This window comes from Meleagris gallopavo, chromosome 10 (assembly GCF_905368555.1).
Source record: "Meleagris gallopavo chromosome 10, MGAL_WU_HG_1.1, whole genome shotgun sequence".
NCBI classification, from domain to species: Eukaryota; Metazoa; Chordata; class Aves; order Galliformes; family Phasianidae; genus Meleagris; species Meleagris gallopavo.
Genome location: NC_139413.1, coordinates 8,502,882 through 8,529,094, shown reverse-complemented (window position 1 = coordinate 8,529,094; position 26,213 = coordinate 8,502,882). Strand labels below are relative to the sequence as shown.

Here is a 26,213-nt window from a genome sequence, read left to right as displayed (position 1 = left end):
ATTTTATCTCCTCAGTCTGCATGTTTATGTTTTAGCCACAGAACATCAACACTGATGCAAAGATAACGTGTTCACAAAAGTTTCTGTAAGAAAATCTACTAATTTTTAATTGTTTTCCTTTCCTTATCCTGCTGTAAAAAGAAGCATAATTTTAAGATAGAAGATGACAGTAGACAAAGGAAGAACAGCCTGCCCCTTTGTGATCTCTCCATACCAATTTTTTCACTACTGTTCACAGAGCTCTTGACTTCTTTAATTGTAGTCTTTTAAGATCATGCTTACACTTCCAGCTGCAAAGAATGTCTTTTGTGTATCACTACAGTATTTGGACACTGAGAGTGCCAAATAGCAGTCCTGAGGAAGCCAAGCTGCAACTGAACTGCTGAATTTGGGGCGAGGTGCAATGGAGGGGGAGTTTGGTCTTTTCCCTTTTGTTTGCATGAGGAACACAAGCAGGGCTCGAAAAGAGAAGTACTGAAATGAGATGGGAAGAGATTTCTCTGCTGCTTCCACAGTGCTCTCTGCTCTGCTCCAAGGAGAAACAGGAAGTAGAAAAAGTGTTTCGAGATAGCCTATTTTCAATGTACGTCTCAGCTAGATTGTAAAGCTGAACAGGCTGAAAATGCAGGTCTTCATTTTACAGCCATCCAACCACGCAAATTCTCTGTTCATGACACATCTTACTCATTTACAAGAGTTTTATACTGCCATTAAAATTCAAATTACTTAAAGAATAAACTAGTTTGTTTTGCACGATCTTGAGTTATTAGATTGTATAAATCTGGTTTTATAAATCATTTACACCAATTTTCAAAACCTTTTAAAAAGAGCTTATTAAGTAAATGAAAGCTCCAAAGGAAAAACAGAAGTGTGTCAAACACATCACCTATCTTGTATCCAAACAAATACCCACTTAAATTATTTTACTGCTGATGCTATTTTTTATGCTGTGTTCTGTCAAACACCTTGTGTATTGGAAGCAAGCTTTGCTTAATTGCATCATGAGATGCACTTAAAGCCTTTGCTGACTACTACTCCACAAAAGATCAGCAGCAGTATCTTCAAGACTGTTTGCTTATAATCATTACCCTCAAATAGGCTGACTGAAATTAACATAGCTGAACAACAATAAAATCTCCTGCCTGCTGCTTTTTGCTTCTGCCTGAGCTTGGCCTGCAAAGCTTAGCAGCTGTCAGCCTCCCAGGCTGGTTTCACTTTCTGGTTCCTGTATGATAATTAGCAAGGCCCAGCAACGTGGCAGAGATGCAAAAATTATAACAGAGGCCTAATGAAATCCATTAACTTTTCCAGCTAAGTGAAATCCAAGCTACATCACACAAGCCACAATTTTTTTCATGGTGTCTCTAATAGATCTCTCTGAAGGATTCTTCAGAAAACAACTAAGGTGTATTAATAAAGCCCACTCCAGCTCTCTGATAAGAGAACACTTTGGGAGTAAACAACCCAGAAGTGCTGATATCCAGTCCTGCATTCCCCAGCCTTTGCTTAACACGTTGAAACATTTCATGTCAGTGCATTTCTTCTCACCATCGAACCGCTTGGAGTAAATGACTGGTCATTGAACATTTCAGGTTTCATTTTGTACATCAGAAGTACAAAGCTCAGCGTCACCAGTCTGGCTTTGTAACCCAGGTGCCACAGGAGCCAGTACTTCTTGCTGGAAGTGGAAAAGAACAACGACGACAGATAATCACTATCCAAATTCAGCAAAACTTATTTAGTTATTGGCCTCAGGTTCTTCTAAATTGGTATGTTGGTTTCTTAGCTCTTGTCAAGATGCACAGAATGATTAGGAGTTGGCACCAAAGCGTATGTCACACTAACTCCCAAGTCTTGCAGGACCAATGAATCCAGTTCTGAGATGTTGACGGAGTTGCAAAAGTATATAGAAATTTAAAGTAATGTTCAGATTTGCTGCTAAAGTTACCGTGGATAGCATTTAAAGGGTCATGTCTTTAAAGCTGTAGGGTCTAAAAACCAGAGGGGGGAGGAAAAAAAAACAAAATAAAAACAAACGAAATATCTTATCTAGCAAGCGACTTAGTATCTTAGATTAGTTGCTAGAGCTTGAATGATGGGGAAAAATTTCACTAAGTGTTCCTGGGTTCCCTGACCAAAAAGAAGAAGCTTGACTTCAAGCAAGTTCACTTCTGGTTTTCTTAAAAATGAGATGCTGCCCTAAAGCTGTAAAAACCTGGAATCTTATAATAATTAAACATAAGCCAGAGAAGCTTTTAATAATCTACATTTTCACCTTAACAGGGAAATGGTTTATCTCCAAGCTGCATAAGAAACACTGAGCAAAAATTCTATATTTTATTCTAAGCTTTCTTGAGAATACAGTGCTCTTTTTCTTCAGGTTTACAGCTTACAAACATTTGCATTTTGACATATCAGAAATTTCAAACCCATACCAAATAAAGCAGCCATTGTTAGCTAGAGTTCAGAGCTAAATACTTTCAAACATGACAGCCTCACTCCTATGCAGGACATACCCCATTTGTCCATAGAGGAGCTACTGCTATCAGTATAATCTTACAGCTGTCCCAGGTGAGCTGTGAGGAAGAAGACAAAGTGAACTCTTCTCAGAGATGCACAGGTGAGGAACAACAAGTACCAACTGCACTGAACAATTATGACAGCATATTAAGAACAAAAATTCCACAAAGATGATCACTCAGTAGAATGCAGCATCCATCTTCAGGGAGAGTGAAAACTCAAGCAGAAACAAGGGAAACAAGCAGATTATGTTCTCAGACCAAACCACCTGAGGTTATTCTGTACAACAATGTTGTATAAATCTGAACCAGAGAGGTTTTACCAGGTGTGAGGGGAAGTGTTGGGGAGTTCATTTATGAAGTTTAGAGAAATTCTGGTTAGTTCTTAAATGATTTCCAAAATACTTCGTGTACTTTAAAGTCACCCTCCTTTTCTTAGCATCCAAAAGTTTTTGGTTTGTTATCATGTTTTTTTGGTTGGTTGGTTGGTTGGGTGTGTGTGTGTGTGTTTTTTTGTTGTTTTTTTTTTTCCCCCTTCTGCAATGTCTTGCTAGGAATAGATCTCAAACTATCAGAGCTTTGCTTTCTTATTCAGGTCCACTGGCTGACTACACTAATTTTTTTGAGACATTAGATGTATTTGCTTGAAATACCTGATACAGAAATTGAAATGGTTTTTCAAGCAGAATTCCTAGCGAGAAGGATTTGTGACAGGGAGATTACAAGATTTACTTTTAAGAAAAAATGTGTGTTTAAGAGAGCCATGAACCTTCAAACGAACACCTCCTTCAAAAAGCCCTATCTCACAGCTAAAAGGGCTTTTTTTTCCTGAAGTGAATGTATTTACATGAAGACTTGCAAACAGTACACGGCAATTACCGCAAACACTGCTGTAGTGCTGAACAAAATATTCCCCATTTCCATTGTTTTCTCAAAGAAATCAACTATTTCTTTCATCTACACTGAAACTACAGGCCAAACCCTGTTTTTCTTAGTGAAAAAAAGTCATTTTAGAGACCTCCTGCTGGTTTTCTGCACAAAGAAAATGAATACTGCAGCGAGGTGAAGGGCACGACAGAGATTGAAAACACAGTCCATACGGAAAGAAAAACTGCATTTAAAATGCACCCAATAAACACGAAAGACCTATTTTGCTGTATTTGAGCAACTTTGATTTTTTCACACTGTTGTTGACATTTATATATCCGTCTGTATGTATATAAAGCCACATACATGCACCAGTATATACACACACTTCATTCCACATGGAACCATCTAGATTATAAAGCCTCACCAATTCTACTTTTAAGCATATCAAGCAGGATCCTACACATTCCATGGTATCATTAGCTAATAGTACCCGAAGTTGCAGTCTCTTATTGCTGCATGGCTCAAATCAACTTTGTGAACATATCAAAACTGTATTTCATGAAGAGAAGGACAAAGAAAATAAAATGATGCCCCTTTCCTGGGCTCTGAGCAACCTGGTCTAGAGGAAGGTGTCCCTACTTACAGCAGGACACTTGGAACTAGATGATCTAAAGGTCCCTTCCAATCCAAACCATTCTGTGAAAAGATGCAGAAAAACAGTCGTGTCTACTTAGGTGATTCAAACTTGCAACTTTTTTTTTTTTTTTTTTTAAACTTTATTTTTAAAATCCCCTTCAGGTTTATACATAAATTCTTCTACATCTCATATTTTATATTTCTTATTATTTCTGAACCTAGCCCTAGAGTGCTTTGGGAAGGAGGGAAGAGACCTTGAATTATTATTAGAGAGCAAGGAATAGGTCTGCCAGTTTTTCAACAACGTATGTGCACATGCACACACAACATGTCTACACACCAACAATCAATTTCATTGTGGATTCTTTCCGGACCCATAGCAGTCAGTAAGAACTGGAACAGACCAACAAAAATAAAAATCATTCTTCCCATTACTGTAAGCTCAAGGGAATTATTCAGCCTATGCACAATAACGTTCTGTATTATAGATTTTGAAAAGTGTTACTAGACTAAGAGTGGTAAGAAGTTACACAAGGTTACCCAATATCTACTAAATATCATTCCCTTTTATCTCCTTTAACAACTGGAAATTTTTTCATTTATTAAAAATCAGGTTCATTTTTAAAACTACCCTAAATAATTCTGAACTATTAATAATCATCAGTTCCCAGTAAATTCATTACTAGCTGGATGGTTCATATTTCTTAAAATCATTCTGCCTAATTGCAGAGTGAAAATATAAAAATCCATCCTCTATACATCATACCCAACACACATGAATTCTATGAAAAATGAAGATTCTGTAACCACAGATATAAACATAGATGAAAAAAATATTACATTAGCATTTCCATATCACTCACTGCATAATTATCAAATTAGCTCTAAGATAAGCAAGCCAGAGTGATACTGTTTCCTGTGGATGGTGAATTCTGAGGATGGGTTTGCATCAGTAACTTTCTGTTAATAACTAGAGTTTATGAATTTGCATGCAGAGCTATAACTGAAAGAGTCCACCAAGTGCTTGCAAAATTGTGCACAAAGATTTGGATGCACTTATTTTGTAGAAACCAAGTTCCCAATAACTAATGTTATGGTTTTTGTTTTTTCTCCTTAAACTTCAATTTGCTCTTTCAATGTTTTTTTAACAGAAAAATATAGATATTTCCTGTCCACTTCAAATGGTACTTCAAGATAAAAATATTCTCAGTACTTTTATACATTTCTTCATATATATGATCTTCAAAGTCAGCATCAATTCCCAAGCAAACTCCATGCTGAAACTGTTACAAGTTCTTCCTGTTTTTATGGCAACGGTTTTAGTTTATGATGCTCCAGAGTGACTCTGCCTTTCCCCTCCAAGTCATTCAGTTCTTCAAGAATTTCAAATATTTCTGTTTTGAAATATTCTTTTCTGTGTGAAAGCCTCCTCAAGTACAGAGACTACTGCCACTCACCTTCTATCGAAACTGAGCACTAGGAGTTTGTGTGATCATTGCAGTAAATGCAAACACATCTTCCAGCTGTTTCCCAATACTCAGACTTATCTTTGCTCATATGTCAAGGCCTGCCTCTTTAAGGTTTTCGTGACAGAGATTATGATTTAGTAATATTACTGAAAACCACAGGCCTGAAAGCATTTAACTGTCTGTGATTTCATAGGTGGAAATACAGCCTCCTCAGACCTCTCCTTCAGAGCTTGACCAAACTGCTGGTAGGCCAAGGAGCTAAGTTACCTTCCACCCTCCACTCATGCTGATAGGGTTCGTTAAATTGTGTTCCTGCAGAGAATTGTGAAAGTTTCCCTTGCAAAATTATTTTTCAAAGTAGTTTTCTACAATAAACACATTTCTCTGTCAAATAACCTGTTAGAATGTTTATGAACATTTGTGAGACCAAAGCCAACGTGACATATCTAGCCATAGAGTTAAGTTTATTTTCATACCAGCCTTTCAGCTTTGTTGGTTACAAGCTGTCTAGGGAAGGGGAAAGTTCATCCCTTTTTTTTTTTTTTTTATCTGAGCATTTCAAAACAGCTAAAATTTGTATAAAGGAAGTCGAAGTTACTGTAAAGCATCAGGTTTCTGAATCTCTTACCGCCAGCTCTCCTCCCACCCTGTAATTCACATACCTATTGACACCACTTTCTACAGTGTAGAGCTTTCTTTTCTCTTCAGTATCATCAGTGCCATAAAAACAAGCGTTTCACAACTGCAGAACTGTAAAAAAAAAACGTAAGTGAGAGGGTAAGAAGAAAAGACAATATAAAAGCTATTAAAATGACAGTAAGTAATTTGTATTGCAAGAAAAATGTAGCATTCTACCTGCAGCGCTTCAAAGCATAATAAAGCATACACCTGTTTTTTTCATAAGTATATAGGACAGAATATGTGCATTATGAAAAATATATCAACCTGTTGCTTTTAGAGTCAGTAAGCACAACGTCCAAAGAGCATGACACTGTAACAGTACAGTTATTCAGTGTAGGGAGGCAAGTGCTTTCCTTTTCTCTAATCAATGCAGCTCACAAGAAAGCTTTGCCCTTTCATCACCGGTTCTCCCTCTCCTCCTCCACTGGGGGATTCATAAAAACATGGTTGGATGAGAGATAGTTGCAGTAGCCTATCCAAAGATTGTACTGAACAGCCAGTACTGAGCAGGGAACCACTGGTACCTACAAAATGCATGTTCTGCCATCTGTATTACCACAGGTTAGTTCATAAAGCCAGCATCATCTTTGTTCTGCAGGCAAGGACAGGGCGGAAAAGTAGAAAAAATAACTTCAGGGAGTCTCAATACTTTGGCATAAGGTGTTCATCCCTACCTATGAAAGGAAGAGAACTGAAGAGAACAGATGAACTCTTGTAATATTTCCAATTCTATGACACAGATCTGCAATCACCTCTGCTATTAAGAGGAGGAGCTCAAGTGGCTTGGAAGGAAAAGGTCCAGACAGAATAAAAGTTATTACATGTTAGGCCTTTACTGAAGAATTTCAATGGATTTAATTTCATTTCAAGAGGGTTTTGAGAGCCAATGTTGTGCAGCCTTTTATCAAGGGTTATCTTATCATAAGTACGAAGCTGCTGCTTTTTTTTTTAATGCATCGTTTGAGGTTTTTCAAAGCAATGTATTTTCTTTTGAGAGACTTCTATTACAGCCTGTACAATGCTTTGTGAGAATAGGTTTAATTTGTGCTGCTTCTGCTGTTCTCCATAGTATCAAAAAAAGAGCAATGCAAATATTCCCAATATTCTCAGAGATCAAGAAAGCAGTTTTCTGCTTTCATAATAGCTTAATTCTAACTTGTTCTTCAGCCAAAAAATATGTAATCCACCTTGCCCTCGTGATGACTGCGAACCACCACATCTCAGTGGTCAGAGCATTGCTCTCTCTGAAGAGGTGTGCATTACCAACCACCAACGCCCCAGTTCTCCGCAGGGCACAAAAACACTTGCTCTGGCAACTGCCCAAATCCTCCTGCTGCACAGTAATTTGTTCCTCCTTGTTCCTTGCACCTTCCAGGCCAAGTCTGATCCACTATACTTGTCTGCAATAACTACATAAATACAGAGCCAGCTTCTCCACATAAATGCCCCGACAGAAATGTACAAGGGGCTTTTCCACAAGCAGCCCCTGCTCCAAGAGCCACCATTAAAACCATAATTCCTACCAGAAGTTAACATCTCCAGCACAACAGTGCTCATTATCTTCAACCACTCTCTGGATGCCCACTATCCCACGTGAAGGACGAGTCTCAAGCAACGCGAGGCCAAAAGCAAAATTTAGAGGCCTGTCCCACAGTTCCTGTGAAAAAGCATTACTTGGGCTGCAACTTCTCTGGAACTGCTGCTTTCTGCCAGCTGCGTTCTCCTGTCCCAATCCTCCGGCCTCAGACAAGCCCATAAGCCATGCCTTATACTCCCCTACCTCAGGCAGCTCGGTCTGCCAGCTCCTGTCCCCGGCCTGGTAGCAGGCCCTCAGGGAGCAAGCGGCTCCAGGAGCACGGAGCTCTGTGCTGGGCAAACGGTGGGCTCCTGCTTTTCACTGAGAGGGAATAATCGATGTGGTGTGGATCCACGGGAAATGGCTTCCTTCTATGCTCAAGGCCTGACAACCCACGTACAATACTGCTTTTCCATAAGATTTAACTATTAGCAGGTTCTGTCTTTCTGATTGCAGCTCCCATGCTTTTTCTTCATAAGTTCTGCCACAGTACTTGTATCTCAGAAGATATTCCACCTAAAGGAATGCTTAAAAAATGATTCTTCTGGACTAGAAACAATGACCGTTTGACGCACTGTGTCAGAACCTAAAATATTCACCAGAGCTGGCTTGCAGAAAATTATCTGATGTGACTTTTGCAGTGCCAGTCCTGAAAATGTAAGAGAAGAAAACCATCAGGAAAGTCTTAAATGCATGCCCTTACCAGTTAAAATAGCAAAATTCCTCTCTGCATTTTCTAGCAAGGAAAACGAAGTACATTGTGTTGCTCACTTTTTCTTTCTTTTTTTTTTTTTTAAACGTTCTGTACTTTCCAACATAAATCATTCAACTTTAAAAGAAAGACGTCTGACATTGAGATTCAGGACTTGTTCAACACATTGTAACTGTGCTTAGATTAGCTGAGCTCTGAAATTACTTTCAGAAGTGAAGCATTTGGAAAGAAAAGCAAAACTAATAGTGAATTTTCACATTTTCTCCAAGCCTGGAAAGAGAACAAATGCTATACATAAAACATATAAACATCCTCACCAGCTGAATTACTCTCTGCAAAGCAAAACTCAAACTCCTGTAAGTAGCCAAGGAAATGAATAAAAGAAGCATTTACTGCATCAACTCTTGACAAGAATAGCCCTTCCTCCTCTAAGATGAGGGAGTGACTGACATGCAAGACCTGCTCCACAGCCACATGAGGAGCAAGAGACACGTAGAACAGAAATACAAGAGATATGATGTAAGGTGATGATAAATAGGCTGAAGTTAGTTTGTGTTCTTATTTATTTGATGAAGAATGTGTAAGTTCTTTTTTTTTTTTCTTTTTTAAATTGAACTGAAAATCCGAGAAGATATGGAACAGTGAAGAAATAGTAGAGATTTAAATCTAAATATGCAAATGTCTACATGCCAAAATATAAGTATACTAGTATGTAAGTATACATATATTTTTCCTGTCAGGAACACTAATTGACAAGCAGGTCTTGAGACAAGAAAAATCCCATCTTCTTCATGAAAGTATCAGGAAAAACATCAGGAAATGTTGTAAGAACTAGGCAATGTCTACTCTGGTCTTAAAGACAGATTGTTACTATTCAGCATTTTTACAGATTTTGTGCCTTACCTTTCCAAACGTTCACTTGCTTTATGTAGACTAAAAAAAAATGCCTTCTGTCTTCCTATTGTAGTATTAATATTTTCGCTAGAAGAAAGGAAAGTCTTCTTATTCCCTTTATTCATTTTCAGTTTAAGCTGGTGTTGCCCAAAGCTGGAATGAAATACAATGAGATGACTGAGTACAAAATTAAAGTTCTTGTCAAAGGTCAGCAAATTGGTTAAGTGTCCTTTGAGCTATATATGAAGCAGCAGCACATAAGTACAGTACAGAAGATTACAGGTTCAGCTTCACTAGGACGCAAGCAAAGCTGAATTACTTTCTTTGTGGTGTCTTTTTTCAGTTCAGTAAATGTAACTGTAGATAGCATTGAATTCTTCTGATATATTACATTTCTTTCTGCAAGTGAATGTTGAGCTGCAACGTGGATGCGAGTTTTTGGTTAGCCTACACAGTTCAAAAATATATTTAAGTGACTCCCCACTTCCCCTCTCCTCCCAGCCTGCCTGCACAGATGTACTGGTGGAGCTGCAAACTTCTCTTTGAAAAGGCAGCTTTACTAAAAAGTCATTAAGGGGATGTGGTAAGAGAAGAGGCATGCTCTGTGTGCCAAAGGGTAGAAAAAAAATAGTAAATAGCTGCAGTGGGAAAAGATGGAAGGAGGGAAGGGAAGAAAACATCTGAAATGAAACTGCAAGCTGGGTCTAGCTGGAATGGAGTTAATCTCTTTCCAATAGCCTGCATGTTGCTACTGCTTGGCATCTGTGACCAAAACAGTGTTGATAACACACCCAGTAATAGCACACTATCAGAACTTTCTTTGCTTCTCACTCTGCCCCAACAAGGAGCAGGTTGATGTGGGCAAGAAGTGAGAGAACACAGCTGGGACTGCTGACCTGGAATAAGCCAAGGGATACCTTACACCTCATACCACAAGGCACAGAGAAAAAACTGGGGAAACACTCTTTCCAAAGCAGCCATTGCTCAATGGCTGACTTGACATCACTCTGCTTATGGGAAGTAGTGACTGACTTGTCTTTGCAATACTTGGGTTTTGCTCTTTGCTTGTTTGTTTGGTTTTCCATTTATTTCACTTCTTAAACTGTATTTAGACCCATAAATACAGTTTATGGGTCTGTATTAGGCCCATGAGTTTGCTTGCTTTTACTCCTTCCATTTTCTCCCTCTGGAGGAGTAACCTGGTTGGGGCTTAAGGTTACCTGCTGTGAACACACTGTACCCTGAAAAAAGGTGATAATCACAGTCACACCAATGATCTGGTTATAAATTAACCTCAAACTGCTGGTGACTAGAGTTGCCTTTTTTTTTTTTTTTACTTTTTTTTTTTTAATGTACTGTATCGGAGTTATCATATGATTAATTAAAAAAAAAAATATATATATATATATATTCTTCTTCATTGGTGTCCTTGCAATTCGAGAGATTTTTAAAAGAACTAATTAAATAGCTCACATGGGCTTTCTCTGAATGCTCATCCAACTCCAGAAGCAAACATAATTACATGTATTTGGACTGCATCAGCCAAATTTAGGAAAAATCATGGGCTGATCAACAGGTAGAAGCTTAATATAGGCTTCTAAGCCAGTCAGAGCTGGGCCTCTGTCAGTCAACTTGGCAGCAAACTGCTTCTATCAGTACACTAATATATGTGCATCTTTGCTTACCTACTTGTTCCCATATTTGTTCAGGCTTCCAGGTGAAACTTAGGCTGCTGAGATCAAGTGCACTGAAGTTAACAGAGCGAGAGCATCACTGCTAGGAATAGCTGTAGAGAGAATCCCAAAGTGCACAAATAATTGTAACTTCCATACAAAATTCAAAATTATCTCTTTAAATACAGCTGTTTAACTATGAGAGAAAAGGACATAATTTTGAGAGGCATGTGGTAGTTATTGCACACAGTTTAAGTTATACAAAGTCCTTTTGACGCTAACGCTGACAGAAGCAGCAGAATTGTGCACTATCTGTTCTTCCTCAACATGACAGCTCTTGCTCCACTTGAAGATGTTTCATTTTCATTAGAAAAGCAGACCTCAGTATGGTGTATGTTATGCAGGTGTGCACAGTGCTTTCTTTTCCTTACTTAGACCTGTCTAGAGCAAAGAAACAAAAGGTGCACATGTTGATACACAAAAGCCTCTGTGCCAGCTGTCCTGCCTGACGCGCTATTTTAATGCTTTTGCATTGAATCAGTCACTGCTTTGAAGCCACAGCCTGAACAAAGTGTGCTTAGTACTCACATCAGCACTACTTAGAAACAATATTTTTAATAATTAAAAAGTAAAGTTACAAAAATGTGCGTGCTTAAGGAAATACAACCACACAGACAATGCATGGGAGAAATTCAGCTTGAACATGTTTCAGCGGAAACTCTGCCTGCTGCTGTCCTACAGAGAACAGTCTGCGCACATGTAAACCACAATAAAAGGGTGCTGCAAACACTGCTTGGTGGGAGATGCTTTGAGAAGCTGTTATATTTGCGCAAGGTAAGGATCAATCTGAGTCACAGCAAGCAGACCTTTTTCCAAGTAAAAAAATCTGAATTACCTGGGGTGAGTTTACTCATTGCCACCAACCTTCCCGCTGCAGACAGAGAACAGCAGCCTCCATCTAAAGTAGAAATGCCTGACTTAGAGTGTCTCTACTGGTCAAGCTGCAGCTGAGCAGCAAGGTGTCTGCAGGGTCTCTTATTCCACATAAGACTCATCATTTCATAGAGCCACAGTTTTACTTTGGGGGAGCAGGAACACCAGAACTGTGCCAATCTTCCTTTATATTGTTGAGAACAATCCGAGAAGGCTCACAAAATTCTGAGTAGTGAGAGAGCTGGATGAGATGCTGAAGAGGGAAACAGAAACAACTTTGAAAGAAGCCTCTCTGCCTTCGCTCCCTCTCATAACACCTTTGCCCACATCATCGGTCATTACATCAGCTTCTCTTCTCTAATTAAATGAGTCTGGACTTAACTTGAGAAAAAAAAAAAAAGAGGCCTGTGACTGCAGCACAGAAAAGTTACTTATTTGTCTGGGTGATGAAGTAGGAGTCTGGTCAGTCAGTGGCACACCCTACATTATTTTAATGAATTGTCCATGAAGTGGCATACGCATAAGGTGCCATGTCAAAATAGTCTGTCATCATCACCATCATCATCAGACAAGCTTCAAAATGAGTTCTAGGTGGCAGTGTGTGTGGAGCCTAACAAATGGTGTATAAGCATCAGTCAAAACTTCCCCCCCAGGGAGATGTCCCAGTACCTGCCCTGTCAGGAAAGATCTCAGAATCCCATGCTGTCTTCTCATCCACATACTTGCACATACAAAAACAGTTATACAAAACAATACATACAAAAATAGGGCAAATTACAAAATGAGATTTTTTAAAATTTAGAACGGGTATTAAAATATGTGAATGTGACATTTGCAGCCCAAATGGTCTGCTTTAGAAATGCATGCATTTTTGAATGATGGAAGAACTTGGTAACCAGTTCAAAGTTGGAAATTTTTCCTATAAAAATTCATTACATGTAACTGTTTTCTATGAAATATTAAAATCAACAGATTTTAAACACCAGTATGTAGACCATTACTGAGGTCCACATAACATAAATACAACTTTGAGAACTTCTCAGAGAAACAGAAGTAGCTCACTCCTGGCTCTTTTAGTTAAGTTCAGAAGCTCTGAAACAGCCTAGTTTGGTAGCAGCTTCGTTTCATTTCTTGAAGCTCAGAGATTTGCTTGACAAGACCCTTTGCCTTGAACACACTTCTGATATCTGAGAAAAGCCTGAGAACATCTCTGCTTCCCACTTAATTTTTAAGTAACTACTGCTTTCACATTCTGCACCCAAGTTTCCTGTCCCAAGTTAACCATTCTTTTTCCTAATACTTTCACTTTCCACTTCTGCTTTTCTGTGCTGGTCAGATTACTTGGAGCTGAGCTCCAGAAGCACAATGGGCTTCTCAGCACTGCAGCTCGCACAGTTTCTGTACAACTGATTACCACTTCCTTTTTTATTTCTGAATAAAGCAAGCTTCAAAGATACGCATTAAAATCTTCTAAAAATAGTGCCTTGTCTGCTCCCTTGCATCGAGAGCCGATCTCTGAAGTCAGCACTAGAGCTGGGCAGACATCTCATGTGGTTTCTGGATGAAGGTTGTTAACAAACCATAAGGAGTACATAAGTGCTCAGACCTTCCCAGAGTGAGCCTGGGTTACAAATCACAAAGCAAAAAACTTCCTTTTCTCAATGCTACCATCATTCAGAGCACAGCTGAAGGCAGTAACAGGGCAAGAGGCTTCTCCCTCCATTTTCCCACAAACCCACAACCACTTGGGAAGAAAAAGTCTTCAAAACAATAAGCATTTCCTCACAAAAGCCAGGTTGCTTAGTTGCATGAAGTGAGCAAGAAGGTCGTCACAGATCTCCATTACAAATCTTGATGTGCTCCTCTCCCGTGTAATGCCTGGAGTACCTTTAAGAGCAAGATTTGATTCTGTTTTAATATATTCTGAATCCTTATTTAAAATATTCGTGCAGCAGCACACAAGTCACCTTCCTACCACAGGGAACAGACGTGCACTACAGTCAGGCTCCCACCTGTTTGACTGCTCTGTGTGTTAGTAGAGCTTGAAAAGGAAATACATGGACCAGCAGCTATACCTTCCCAGAGCCCACAGCCACCCAGCACAGCACTCAGCTCCCTGGGAAAGCATACCTACCCAGCACATGCCTATTTAACCCACAGTCCTTGATGAGTTCATTTCCTACTAATGTTTTGCTTTAAGAAAAAAAAAAAAAAGAAAAAAAGAGTATCTTCAAGAAGCAATGTGAATCAGATGCCTACAACCAATTCAACCAAAGCTATTTACGTACTGCTCAAGTCTAATTCTTTACATTCATGGAAAGTTTTATTGAAAGCAAATTTCAGGAGCTAAAATTATTTTTCCCCTTAGTTCCTCTCATCAGGTTAACTGTATTCTACTTCAACAACAGAAGATTAAAAAAAAATACAATCACAAGCCATTTGGAGTGCTTTTCTCCTCTTCTTCCAGAGCGTGAACCAGATACTTTGGTGATCCTAAGAAGGAGGGAAGGTCCTTGTAAATCTAGTTGCTGTTTCTCCAATTACACCAGCAGCCTTTTTTAGCAGAAGTAATCCGGACAGAGCAGGTTGGTTTGGTGCAATCTGGAAGGCTGTTGTAATAACTGACAGACAGAAAAGCACAGGGAAGGGCCTGGCAGCTGTATAAAGCTCCCTCTGAGCCCTGAGCCCTGTAGAAGTACATCAGCCTCGGCCACCAGCATGACCAGCCAGTCCCAAGGAATCCAGCAGCTTTTGCAGGCAGAAAAACGTGCCAAGGACAAGCTGGAGGAAGCCAAAAAGAGTAAGCACGTTGCCTGGTTTTACTCTCTTTTCCTACTGTAAGCTTTTCAGAAATACAGTGGCCCAAGGAAAAACATTATTTCATCTGTACACATCGCAGATGTGCACCTATTCTTTCCTATGTGCCACTTCGCTTTCACTTGCATTAGTGCCATGCCTTGACTGCAGTAGGCATTTAACTAGATGCATACTTGGCTTAAATTCTGTGCACACGTGTGCCTGTGTGTACGTGTGTGTGTGTGTGTGTGTGTGGCACGTGCCTCTTTAGATTAAACAAGGCTTTCTTTGTTATATTCATCCTGTCAGCTAGATTTATTCTTGCTTTTTCTCTATGCCAATAAGGTCATTACAGCCTTCTTTAGGTATTTAAACTAGAAGCCTACACGCCTCTGGCAGCCAGCTCCAGAAAACGAGACTCTAGACCACGTATTTTGCTTTATACACATTTTCAGTGTTCCTCTTTACTTACGCAAACAAGCCCCTCGCTTTTTAATCTCAACTGGGTGTCAAAAAGTATATGACAATAAATTGGGATGACAATAATCAAAGTCCCAGTACAAAAACAGGAACTGAGACTGTTTCTATAGTCTTATTACGAGCTACCAGCAAGTGATCAAACGTTCAGTTTAGAATAAGCATATCTTGTATAAGTAAAGCGTGCATAATAGGTATCCAAGAATAAATTCAAACTTTTAAATTCTAATCAAATACAAGCAACAAAAAAGTACAAAAATGAAAGCAATATCTCAATTTTTATTTAAAAAAAAAAGGTGAAATTTTCATAATTCCAGTAAAAGAAGTAATTCTTAACACAGGTTCCAACTACATGAGTCACTAACTTGCATTAGCCATGACAGATGAATGCTGTTTCACGGAACAATCTTGACTTAGAAACAGGAAGTTTAATGGCATCCTGAAGCACTGAGGTCAAATGGGTGAAAATCACGGAATGGTTTGGGTTGGAAGGGGCCTTTAAGATCATCTAGTTCCAACCCCCTGCTATAGACAAGGATACCTCCCACGAGACCAGGTTGCTCAAAGCCCCATGCAGCCTGGCCTTGGACACCTGCAGGGAGAGGGCATCCATAGCATCTCTGGACAACCTCTTCCAGTGAAGAATGATGCCATGTGCAGCAAGATAGTGTGATAAAGGATTTTGTTTTCCAAGAAAAATAGAAGCTAAAGAAAAAAAGTTTACGTAATTTGTATATTCCCTCTACATACCAATCAGCATCATTGTGTGATGTGCTAATTTGTACAGCAGCATGCAGAGAAGTGGAAAAGTCATGTCCCTTCCCTGAGCATCCAGCTGCTGCCCATGCCTTGCAGCCATGCAGAAGAAACAGCATTCTACCATCTTCAAAAATTAAAAAAAAAAAAAAAAAAAAAAAAAAGGCTCACCAAAAGGGTGTTTGGGGTTGCTATTCCAAGCTTGAAGTCAAGGAACAATTAGGTAGAAATTCAACCCTTCTACAGCCAGCCGACGTGCTTTCAATGAGATGTGCTCCCCTTCACATGCAGGGTTCCCCAGAGCAAAAAAATGGGTGATCTGTAAGGGCATGACCTCACATGCAGGGAATGAGTAAGATCTGAACACCAACTGCAGAATCAGTCCTTTAGCTATGACAACTTGACATCACTTACATTTTTGTGTGTTTGTGTGGGGTTTTTTTAAACAACAAAAAAAGGCAATTTGGCTTTTTCTGAAACATCCAGTTTAAAAGAAGCTTTGTAAGTTAAGATGCCCCCAAAATAAAAAGTATCATTATAACATTCAAGTGAAGACCAAAATGAGCATCCCACTGAGTCCAGATATGAGCCGAGCTGGTTTTACTCCACTCTGCCTACAATTACACTCCTGTCAGCACCCCAGCCCCACGCACAGCACTCGTGATAAACATGGGGCTTCTTCCAAATAAGCTTCCTTCCAAATCTCTCTCAGTCTGAGTTCAACCCCTGCCCACGCCTACCAGTGCTGCAGTGCTGAGGGAAGAGTTATTCAGCAGCTACAGCAAACAAGCTATAGAAGTTTTGTTATCAGTAAAAACAGAATACAAATATTTCATCAGTATGACTTCCTTCTCTGTAACTCATCTCCACTCTCACGCATCAGACTGGTCTCGCTGTTGCTGGCACAAATTCTCCTTGTTGTCCTTCACTTCAGGTTTTCATGGCACTGCCACTGTGCCACTTTTACATGCCTAACTAAACCAGCAATGGCCTAAATAACTTGAATCAAGGATTAAAGGGGTTTTCCTATTGCTAAATCCTGTTGTGCCAAACCGAAATTATTTCAGCAGTCTTGTTCCCAGTGTGATTCAGCAGTTGAATCAACATTAATGACTGCAAAGTTTACATCTGAGTGAGACTAACATACAAGAAACATCAAACAGAATTAATATTTTGAAATGCAACCGGTTAACCTGCACACACCGTTTGGAGAAGCAAGGTGAGGGTGTTCTTCCTCACCTCAGAAGCACCAGCCCTGGCCCACTTCAGACCAGCTGGGATCAGCAGCTGCTGCTCTTGGCCGGGCATCTCAAAGCTCTGGTTGAGTGCTGAACCCGTCCTGCCCATACCAAGCAGCCCTGCCCCTCCTGTACCCTGAATATGACCTCCTTGTCACTGCAATCAGTCTTTGCACAACACCACGGGTTGAGTAAACCAGATTATCCTATTTACGCTGTAATGTGAGAAGAAGGAAAGGCTGGTTGCTCGAGGGTCACAAGGAAAAGTCATTTTCAAGGAAATGCAATTACCAAAAGTACGCTCGTGCAAAACTGTCAGTGTTTACTGCTGAAACTCACATAATCAGAACAAAATGCAGCATGGACACACATAGAATCATACATAAGCAGGTAATGGGTCTGGCTGTTACTGAAATATGTGCAGCTGTTTGTAATGCAAAATCTACTTGGACCACTGAAGCTCACAAATAAATACAATTACAGTCACAAAGCAAAGCAAAAAGTGTATCATCGCAGCTCTTCTTGCTCAATAACCTTTATCCCGCCTTCCATATCACATCCTTTGCTATATCATCAACTGCTGTCATTTATACCTGACAATTTATTAACAGTCAATTGGTAAATACACATATGCGAGGCTGAAACCATCAAATCCATTAATCGTGAACAAAAAAGAGCTTGCTGTTCTCTATCTATGCACTGCCTTGTCTATTGTTTTTTCCTTAAGCATAAATTGTATCCCTGAAATAACTTATCATTGTCAGAACCAAAATGTCAATTACTGAAAACCCTTTTGGCTAAAAGAAGGGAAAACAATGTGTCACATACACTGGATTTAGCAAAACTTGGATTCTTACAGATTTTTACATCTTGGCTTGAATTTCTAATTTCCAATACAGTGGAAGCTTATATGAAAGTTTTCAAGAAATCATGTTAAAAAAAAACACAAATACTACAAAACATTTAAAAAGAATGATATCAGTTACATCCATCATGCTCACTTGGACCCACAACATATTTTAACTAGCAAAAAGCTATATATACACTGATCAGCTGGTTTTACTGCATTTGATTATAACTGCAAAATAGTCTTTAAAAATGAGCATTCCTAAATTCTATTTAGCAGACAAAAAACAAAGCAGAAAACGACAGAAACGGTCTTATATAAAGAAAACGTCATTAATTTTTGGCAGCTTATTCATTTGACATTTCTGTGCAGAAATTTAGCTAGAAGCCCAGATGATCTGTTTGAAAACAGCAAGATGATTTTAGCAAGTCAGTTCTGGGGAAGCAAGATAACAGTGTTTAAGCAAATTAGAAAATAAAATTTTCATAAAGATTTAATTTCTACTGCCTTTCTCTTGCAAGATCTTTGAATAAATAAATAAATCACTCTGGTTGCTCTGGATTTAACCAGAGTTATTTCATTAACATTGTGGCAATACCTACAAAGAAGGGAATAACCTTTCTTTATGCTACTAGCTCCTTCCCACAGATTACGTAAGAGAATATCTAATACAGGGCTGACTTGCTACAGAAAGTTGGTTAAGATTAGCGTGATTTAACATGAAGCCTGCTGATTCTCCCTCCTCTCCCTCAAGTACCATATCCAGGGCACAGTGGGAAATGGAGCCAGGCTCTGCTCCATTGCTGCTCCCTGTCCTGAAAGACAAGAAAGAAGGCAGGACAAACAGGCAGCAGCAGACCTAGCCCTCACTGTATGCCCCTTGGGGTAAAGGTCTTTTTAAAACCTGGAGCTTTCTACACCTCCCCTTTTCAATGCAGGGGTAAATCTATGAAAGACAGGTTGGCTTGCCCATCCTTCCTCTGTTTCTAGCCTACTTTCTGCATGATCTTGGCTGAATTGCTGTGCTCTGCCACCCATGAGGAAGTAAGGTTTAATATTAGCTCAGCTCTATGATAGAGAATCCTACCTAGAAGTTCAGTAAGACCTGGAAAAGGCAATTCCTTATTGTACATCTAAGGTAGCAGACAAGTGGTTAATAACAGATTGATTAATTAATTTTGGTTTGCCTCTAGTGAAACAGCAGGTTAAGCTCTAGTTTCTGCTTAACTTAATCAGGTGCAGCATATGCACTATCGCATATGTTGGCAGTTGCTGATTCTGTCCACAACATTCTCGAACTAGCAGTAATTTACTCACAGCTTTTCCACTTAATTAAATAGGAAGCAGCAGGTTCCTGCTGTGCCAATCCTAAAGGCAACATGGAAAAAAAAAACAAAAAAACCAATGGCTACCACTCTCCAGTGACACCCTATGTATTGTGCTTATTCCAGTGTCAGGAACCGACACGTATGTATATATTCACTTTTTGGTTCACCAGCTGCACTGTGAGAGGTGGCTGAACTGCACTTCTATAGTTAGCCTCTCTTTCTATTGTATGCATTTTAAATGGATTCGTTTATCCATCTCGTGGCCAAATATGCAACATATTTAGTACAGATGGCCCCCCAGATGGAATTTGAAATTAAAATCCCACCATTTTTGAAATAATTTAATTTACTATAGAGATCCAATTGTTCAGCTGGTGAAATTGGCAGAGTTTCATTTTAGTCACTCCCTCTGATCACAGTTCCAGAGAATCTCCTTCCAGTACCATTTCTAAAGGAAAACCTCTATATTAAGCTGAACAGCTCTAAATTTGGAGATGAGAGTAAGAGCAACTTGAAAACACAGCTCTCATCTGGTCCCAAATTTTGTTGTCCAGATTGATATCAGGCTTTTACATGAGTCTGTCAGTTAATGATCCCAACACTCCATAGAGTGACACAGATGGTGAAAGTATCAGCTTCTATCAAGTAAATTCAAACTTTTGGGAGTTAAAATACATAATTATTCCTCTATACAAATTTTATTACTTTCATGGCAGAGAACTCTGAGATGAGTAATAGCCTCACAGGTGAGTACTCCACTGATGAACTGAAAGGCCGTAAAGCTGTGGAGCTCCCCACCATTTTCCTCCTCCTTGCTGTAAAACCTCACCTCTCTGCTTTTCCCACAACAAGCCCATCCATGAAATCCAATGGTTTGAGAACCAAAACTTCAAAAAGAAATCCATGTTTCAGGCAAATATCTGCTCCTGCTCACTGTCCCGCAGATAACAGCTTTTGAAGGGGCCACCAGCTGGGCAAATACTTTACCACTGGATTGGGAATTTTGCCCAGTCAGAAACATATCAAAAACAACGGTCTTCCTCTCACATTTGGCTCTGTTGTGCCCTGCCGTGGTGAAACAGATTGCTACGTGTCACACCTGATAAGGCTTGAGAAGCCCAGCACAGGTGCAACCAATCTGACAGAGCCACCTGGAAAAAACAGGTCTGAAATTGGAATGCACAGCTCCCCAGCTTAGTTCCAGAATGTTCTTTAGGTTTTCCAAGAAGATACTGTTTTCAACTTACTTGCATTTTAAGATTTAAAAACAAACCAAGAGCTTTCTGAAAGTATTGATATTTCTCAGTGACATCAAGTAGGTGGCTACAGTAAATTAATGAAAAGGCATTTCATGCATCAGATTAAGGAATCATGTTCAGTTGTCCAGTTTTGCGTTATCCTCATTTATGCAAGTAAGCAAGGGATTTTTTATCCAGTTGAGCAAGAGTATCCTCTCCCACCCGTTACGTTCTAGATGCATAGGAGAAAGAGACCAAAGAAATAAAAGAATAAAAACAACAAATCAGCATCAGTCCCAGCAGCTTTAAACATAACGCATCAATTTTCAGTGCAAGAGGACTGCTGCCCTATCAGTGACTCTCTGCAGAAAATAGCGTAGCAGAGTCCTGTCGAGATCCACCTGACTTTTCCAAGTTTCTACATGCAAAGCACCATGCACACACCATGGCGTTGTCATGAGAGCTCAATACTTTCTTTGTGTAAAAACTTATCACATGCACATCAATCCTTCTACTTTCATCCTTGACCTAACATCCCTGTGACACCCAGGCTGTGCCTTTTACCTGCTCTTGCAATAACTTACGTGGGTTCCATTTTACATAAGCTTGTAAACACAAGCCTTCTCAGGGGGAAAAGTCTAGTTTTCACTACTGCCTAAAATGCCATTTTTAAGTTCATCATCGTATTTAAAAATAAAATGAAAGAAAGACTTCACAATAACTTCCATGTTTTCTGCACATTAGTAGAGAACACCATCAGCTTCCTTTTTCTCTTAATCACCCACCTCTGCATTTAACAGATGTTCAGGAAAAAGGGTGGGGGCAAAGAGGACAGAGCCAGGAGGTTGCAGCTCAGTTTGGTAATGGTTAAGATGTATCTTGCAGCACTTTGGAAATCTGCCAGCTCTAAACAGAACCCAGTTGGTGTGGGATGAAGGGATCCTGGCAGTCAATCAATGCAGAAAAACCTTACAAAATAACGTCTTTTCCAATCACTGACAACTAAAATCTGTTAGCTGGCTGCTACTATTGCTGATGAAGGGAAGATAGATATTTATTTAAACACAAAGCTGTGACAAAAAAAAATCATTTGTGTTATGAGAAAACGTGTAGTTGGAAAAGGACTTCTGTTGTTAGCAAACCAGCAAGATTTTCATTTTGATGTGTGCTTCCGTGTAGGGAGCTGATCTCAGAAGATAGGTATTTTCACTCTAAGAGAGACCTATTAAATCCCTTCGGCTCTTCTACCAATTCAGTGCAAATGCCACTGCTGCTCACCTTGCTCAAAACTTTGTCCAGGAAACTTCTACCCAGCTTAAATACCTCTTATGGTGGGAGATGCACCTTTTGGGATAATGTGACAACTGTGACATAAATCTGTGGTTCTTCCCTCTGTTAGGAAAGGGAAAGAGACTGAAGCAGGCCAAAGAAGAAGCCATAGCTGAGATAGACCATTACCGGTTGCAGAGGGAGAAGGAATTCAGGAACAAGCAAACGAACGTAAGTGAGACCTGTACGGGCTTTTGCAGTAAACCAAACTGTTTGAAAGAGCAGGATGTGGACACTCTCACAAACTAACTTGGCCATGCTGATTAAACACACCTGTCACACGGGCCTCACCTGTGTTGTGCATATACTTCATTTTGACTTTTTTCACAGGATTGGAATGCATTTGTACCTGATATTGCGGATTTTAACCACTGAAATTGTCCAGATTCTGTATTATGGCTCACATTTGCCCTTTAGAAAGCATTATCTCCCTTCAGCAATAATACTTTCAGGTCCTCCCAAAGGAGTCTTCCAGAAAGACCTTGTTTCTGCCCGAAACTGAAGGTTGAAATAAGGTAGATGTTTCAGTTAAAAATCCCTCTTTCTATTTCTGTTCCACTTGAGCTTTTTAACTGCATAGAACACTGCATCTTTGATGAACTGAAATCACCCAAGCTTTGGAGTTTTTCACATCTTCCTAGTAACAACTGTCTGGATATTTTCATATCTGAATTGCAGTTCATATTATATATTTATGGCACCTTGCTGTCATCTCTGCCATTTTCATAAAATTTCACAAACTATTCTCTTTTTGCTTGGCAACCTTCCTCGTACGGTTTTCTTCTTGTTTCCTCCCTGTTTGTTTTTTTTTTTTTCAGGAAAGAAAACTCTGTTCCAAAACAGCAACAACAAAAAAGCCAAGGAGGTCAAATAAAAACTGCCATATAAATATATTATTTCAGACATATTTCACATAATACATTTCCCAGCAGAGATCGTAATTTTTAGAACATACACACCAAGTTTCCTGTATGCACTGTCAGACTCCAGACACACTACCAGTCTGCCAGCCAGGTGGAGTTGTCTTATACAAACAACTTCAGATTTTTACTGATCCTAACAAAGTAAAAAAAATGCATCTAAATGTCTTAAACTTCTCAACCAAATGAAAGTTCTTGGTTTAGTCTGACATACATAGCAGAGGAGAAAAAACCTTTGTTTTGATGTTCTCAATATTTTCATCATAAACAAAAACTCAAACTGCAAGCAGAGGTCATTGTTCAACAACTGAGCATGTTACACAAGCAGGCCAAAGCATGTGTTGCTCCTCAAATGAGAGCATGCTGCATAAGATCACTGCAGTCCTGCTTCAAGTTCCCTGGCCCCATTATGCTGAACATTTAGCTACCTCAGAGCAATCTCATCACATTTAACCTGCACTTAGAAGGCAGTGAGGAGGTAACCCAAGAAGGTCTGACACCCAGCTCAGTTTGCTGGCTCGTGTATTCAGACACTAATATAATTTTTGGTCAGTCTCATTTAATGCTGTTTCTCATCTTACTGTGTTGCTGTATCCTTACTGGGGTAATTTTTCTTGTCTCGTGAGATGTTCTGCATCAGTTCAAAATGAACAATGACCAAAAAAAAAAAGTAATGATTAATATGAGATTAGAGTGACAGCAAGATTTTGTTTTCTGAAATAACAACTTTTCAAAAGAGACATACAAAATTGAGCCCAAATTGGTTTCCATAGTGCTCGTGGTGTTGCACTCAGGTCTGAGGTCACTGAACTCCGGCAATGCGAACGCTGGCTCCAAACCTGTGCTTTCAGAGACGGAGTAATGCTTTGGCAACTTTGGAATGCCACTAACATAAAACCAGTGTGGGCAAAATGATGGACAGACTATAAAGGTCAGAAGAAATCACAAACTAAACAGAACATTGCCTGGATCCTGATAAGAGAAAGAATTCAGAAGTGGAGTGGAAATAAAAGATGAAAATTAAGATTAAGAATCAACCATCTCAGATCAGTATTAGCACAAACCAAGAGAGCAGGTTCCTGATTTAGAGAAGCTCTTCTTATTATAATCCTCTCCTTGAGGTTTTGCAAAAATATTTAGTAGCTGGATAACATGCAACCATCTGGGATCTCTAGAAAGTTATTTTCCCCAGTGGAAAAAATCAGCTTCATAAATCAGGTTTAAGCTGTACAATCTTTCCCACATGAGACCCTAACAACTTGTCTAAAAGCTAAAATAAAATGCCAACTAAAAATAGTTACTACAGAAAATGATACTCTTTTTCCAGTGTTTACTATTGTGTCTACATCCTGTATTTCTTCCAAATCAGAAAATGTTTTACATCTGGATTGCAGACAAACTTCTTACTACACTGCCAGGTACAGATAATTGCAAATGTGATTTGTGCAAAAGGAGATCATAGTTCAGCTGCCTCTCCTTCTTTCAAGTACTAAGTTGGGCAGAAATCACATGGAAAATACAACTAATGATTCCTCCCGCTTGAGGTCATCCTCTATGTACCCCTACTACCATCACAGGTTAGTCCAGCTGCTAGTCCACCCCAGAGAACTGTGGCAGGAACAAGGAGAATATGTTATTTATTACTTTCTTACTCTGTGTGCAGAAATGTCTTCCGCTCCTCCCTGTGGAATTCTCCAGCTGAAAACAAAATTCTCTCTCAGTATCTGAAGGACTTTTCCATAAGGGAAAAACGCAAGAGATGTTGGGGCAGTGGGGGAGGAGGAACAAAGCCACGGATTTGGAACGTGTGCATCTGTTTATAACATAACCTTGCTAAAATGTTCAGTGAGTGGAGAGTCAATTAAATTCTAAGCGAATGTCCTGATATTAACTGTGCCAGAAGCTGTCTGGTACTTTGCCAGATAAGAAAATGTAACATTAAAAGACCTTGTCTGAGGCCTGTTGAGGGTCATACATTGGTAGCTGCTGAAGACATTTCAAATACTCTGAAACTCTAACAATGCAGTTTCAGGAAGGCTTTCCCATGTTTTGCTCCTTAGCTGTGCTTGTGTTCATTCTGAGTGAAGACAAATGAGGCACAGGAGTGCTGAAACTTAGTTGACTAGTCATTAAAACAGAAAATAAATAAAATGAATGGTTAAAAGACAAAACACGTACAGCATTGTTCCCACAGGGAGCTGGGAAATTTGCATTACATGGGAGATTCCTATTGCTAATGAGCATATGAAAGAGTTGCCTTTAATTCTGTTTTCATGTGTACAGTTCAACCTAAATCATACCCTTACTGTTAGAAAACAGTGTGACGTGTTTGCATTATGTTTATACTAGATGATAAAGAGAAGTACAATAAACATAGTCATGAATAATGCCTGCTTTGCTTAGAGGACTTCTGCTTTTTCAGGTAATGGGCTCCCAAGGTAACCTCTCTGCCCAAATAGAAGAGCAAACAACAGAAACCATCCGAAACCTCACCAGCAGCTACCAGAAGAACAAGGAGAGCATGATGAAAAAGCTTCTGAACATAATATATGACGTCAAGCCTGAAATCCACCCAAACTTCAGACATGCAGCTTAAGATCAACTGTATCTAAGGGAAGGTTGTTTGTAAAAAGTAGCCTTGTTTCTTAATAACCACAGATAGTTCCTCCTCTATTGTTTCTGAATGCGTAAGAGAAAACACTAAAGCCAGAAGTGTACAGTTTCACAAAGGTTTTGATGTGATAACAACCATGCAGGGTTTCACAAGCATTTGTTGGAATAGTGTTGTTCCTGCTGACAGCCAAGCCCCTGTCATTTGGATGGGTGCAAGTCAATAATTGCAGAAGAAATGATTATTTGACACCAGCTTTTCAGTGGGAGTCGTTTTCATATCAAATATTCTGTACTAAACGGGTTGTTGCATAATGTCTGTTTATCTCAACCTTTAGTGTACTTCAAGTCATGTGAAGTAAAATATTACAAAAAATAAAAACAAAGCATTTCTGTTTAGATTGTGACACGTGTAGCAGTCAGGTTCTGGTATATATAGGAGCAGTCAGGCTTCGGAATATATAGGAGCTGTCAGTTTTTGGTGAAAAATAAGACGTCAGAATAATTCTAATTTTTTTAATCCCAATTTAAAGCAAAATATAGATATCTTGGGCAGAATTATGTTCAAAAAGCCATATTCAAGGTATCATCCCGTTGTTTAAATACATCATGGGCTTTATTATAAGGTTTTTAAGTCTGAAAAATGACAACAGCAGAAATCATTTATAAACTTGCCTATGTTCAAGGTGCACTCTAGCACGCCCATCATTA

General features: G+C 39.3%; 2 protein-coding genes across 7 annotated transcripts in view; one reads left to right on the top strand and one right to left on the bottom strand.

The window, feature by feature from the left end:
* Positions 1-26,213, bottom strand: part of PTPRC (protein tyrosine phosphatase receptor type C) — a 143,105-nt gene that overhangs the window by 67,823 nt on the left and 49,069 nt on the right. For all 6 annotated transcript variants that reach the window (XM_085232004.1, XM_085232008.1, XM_085232009.1 and 3 more), the window contains exons 5-7: positions 11,043-11,143; positions 9,367-9,510; positions 6,157-6,244 (exon numbers count right to left, since the gene is read on the bottom strand). The gene's annotated coding sequence lies outside the window, so the exon portion shown is untranslated. The remainder of the gene's footprint in view (positions 1-6,156; positions 6,245-9,366; positions 9,511-11,042; positions 11,144-26,213) is intronic.
* On the top strand, positions 14,555-25,888 carry ATP6V1G3 (ATPase H+ transporting V1 subunit G3). The gene is made up of 3 exons (XM_003208634.5): positions 14,555-14,763; positions 22,043-22,143; positions 25,315-25,888. The coding sequence occupies exons 1-3, from the start codon at positions 14,682-14,684 to the stop codon at positions 25,486-25,488; spliced, it is 357 nt and encodes a 118-aa protein (XP_003208682.1). The 5' UTR covers positions 14,555-14,681; the 3' UTR covers positions 25,489-25,888.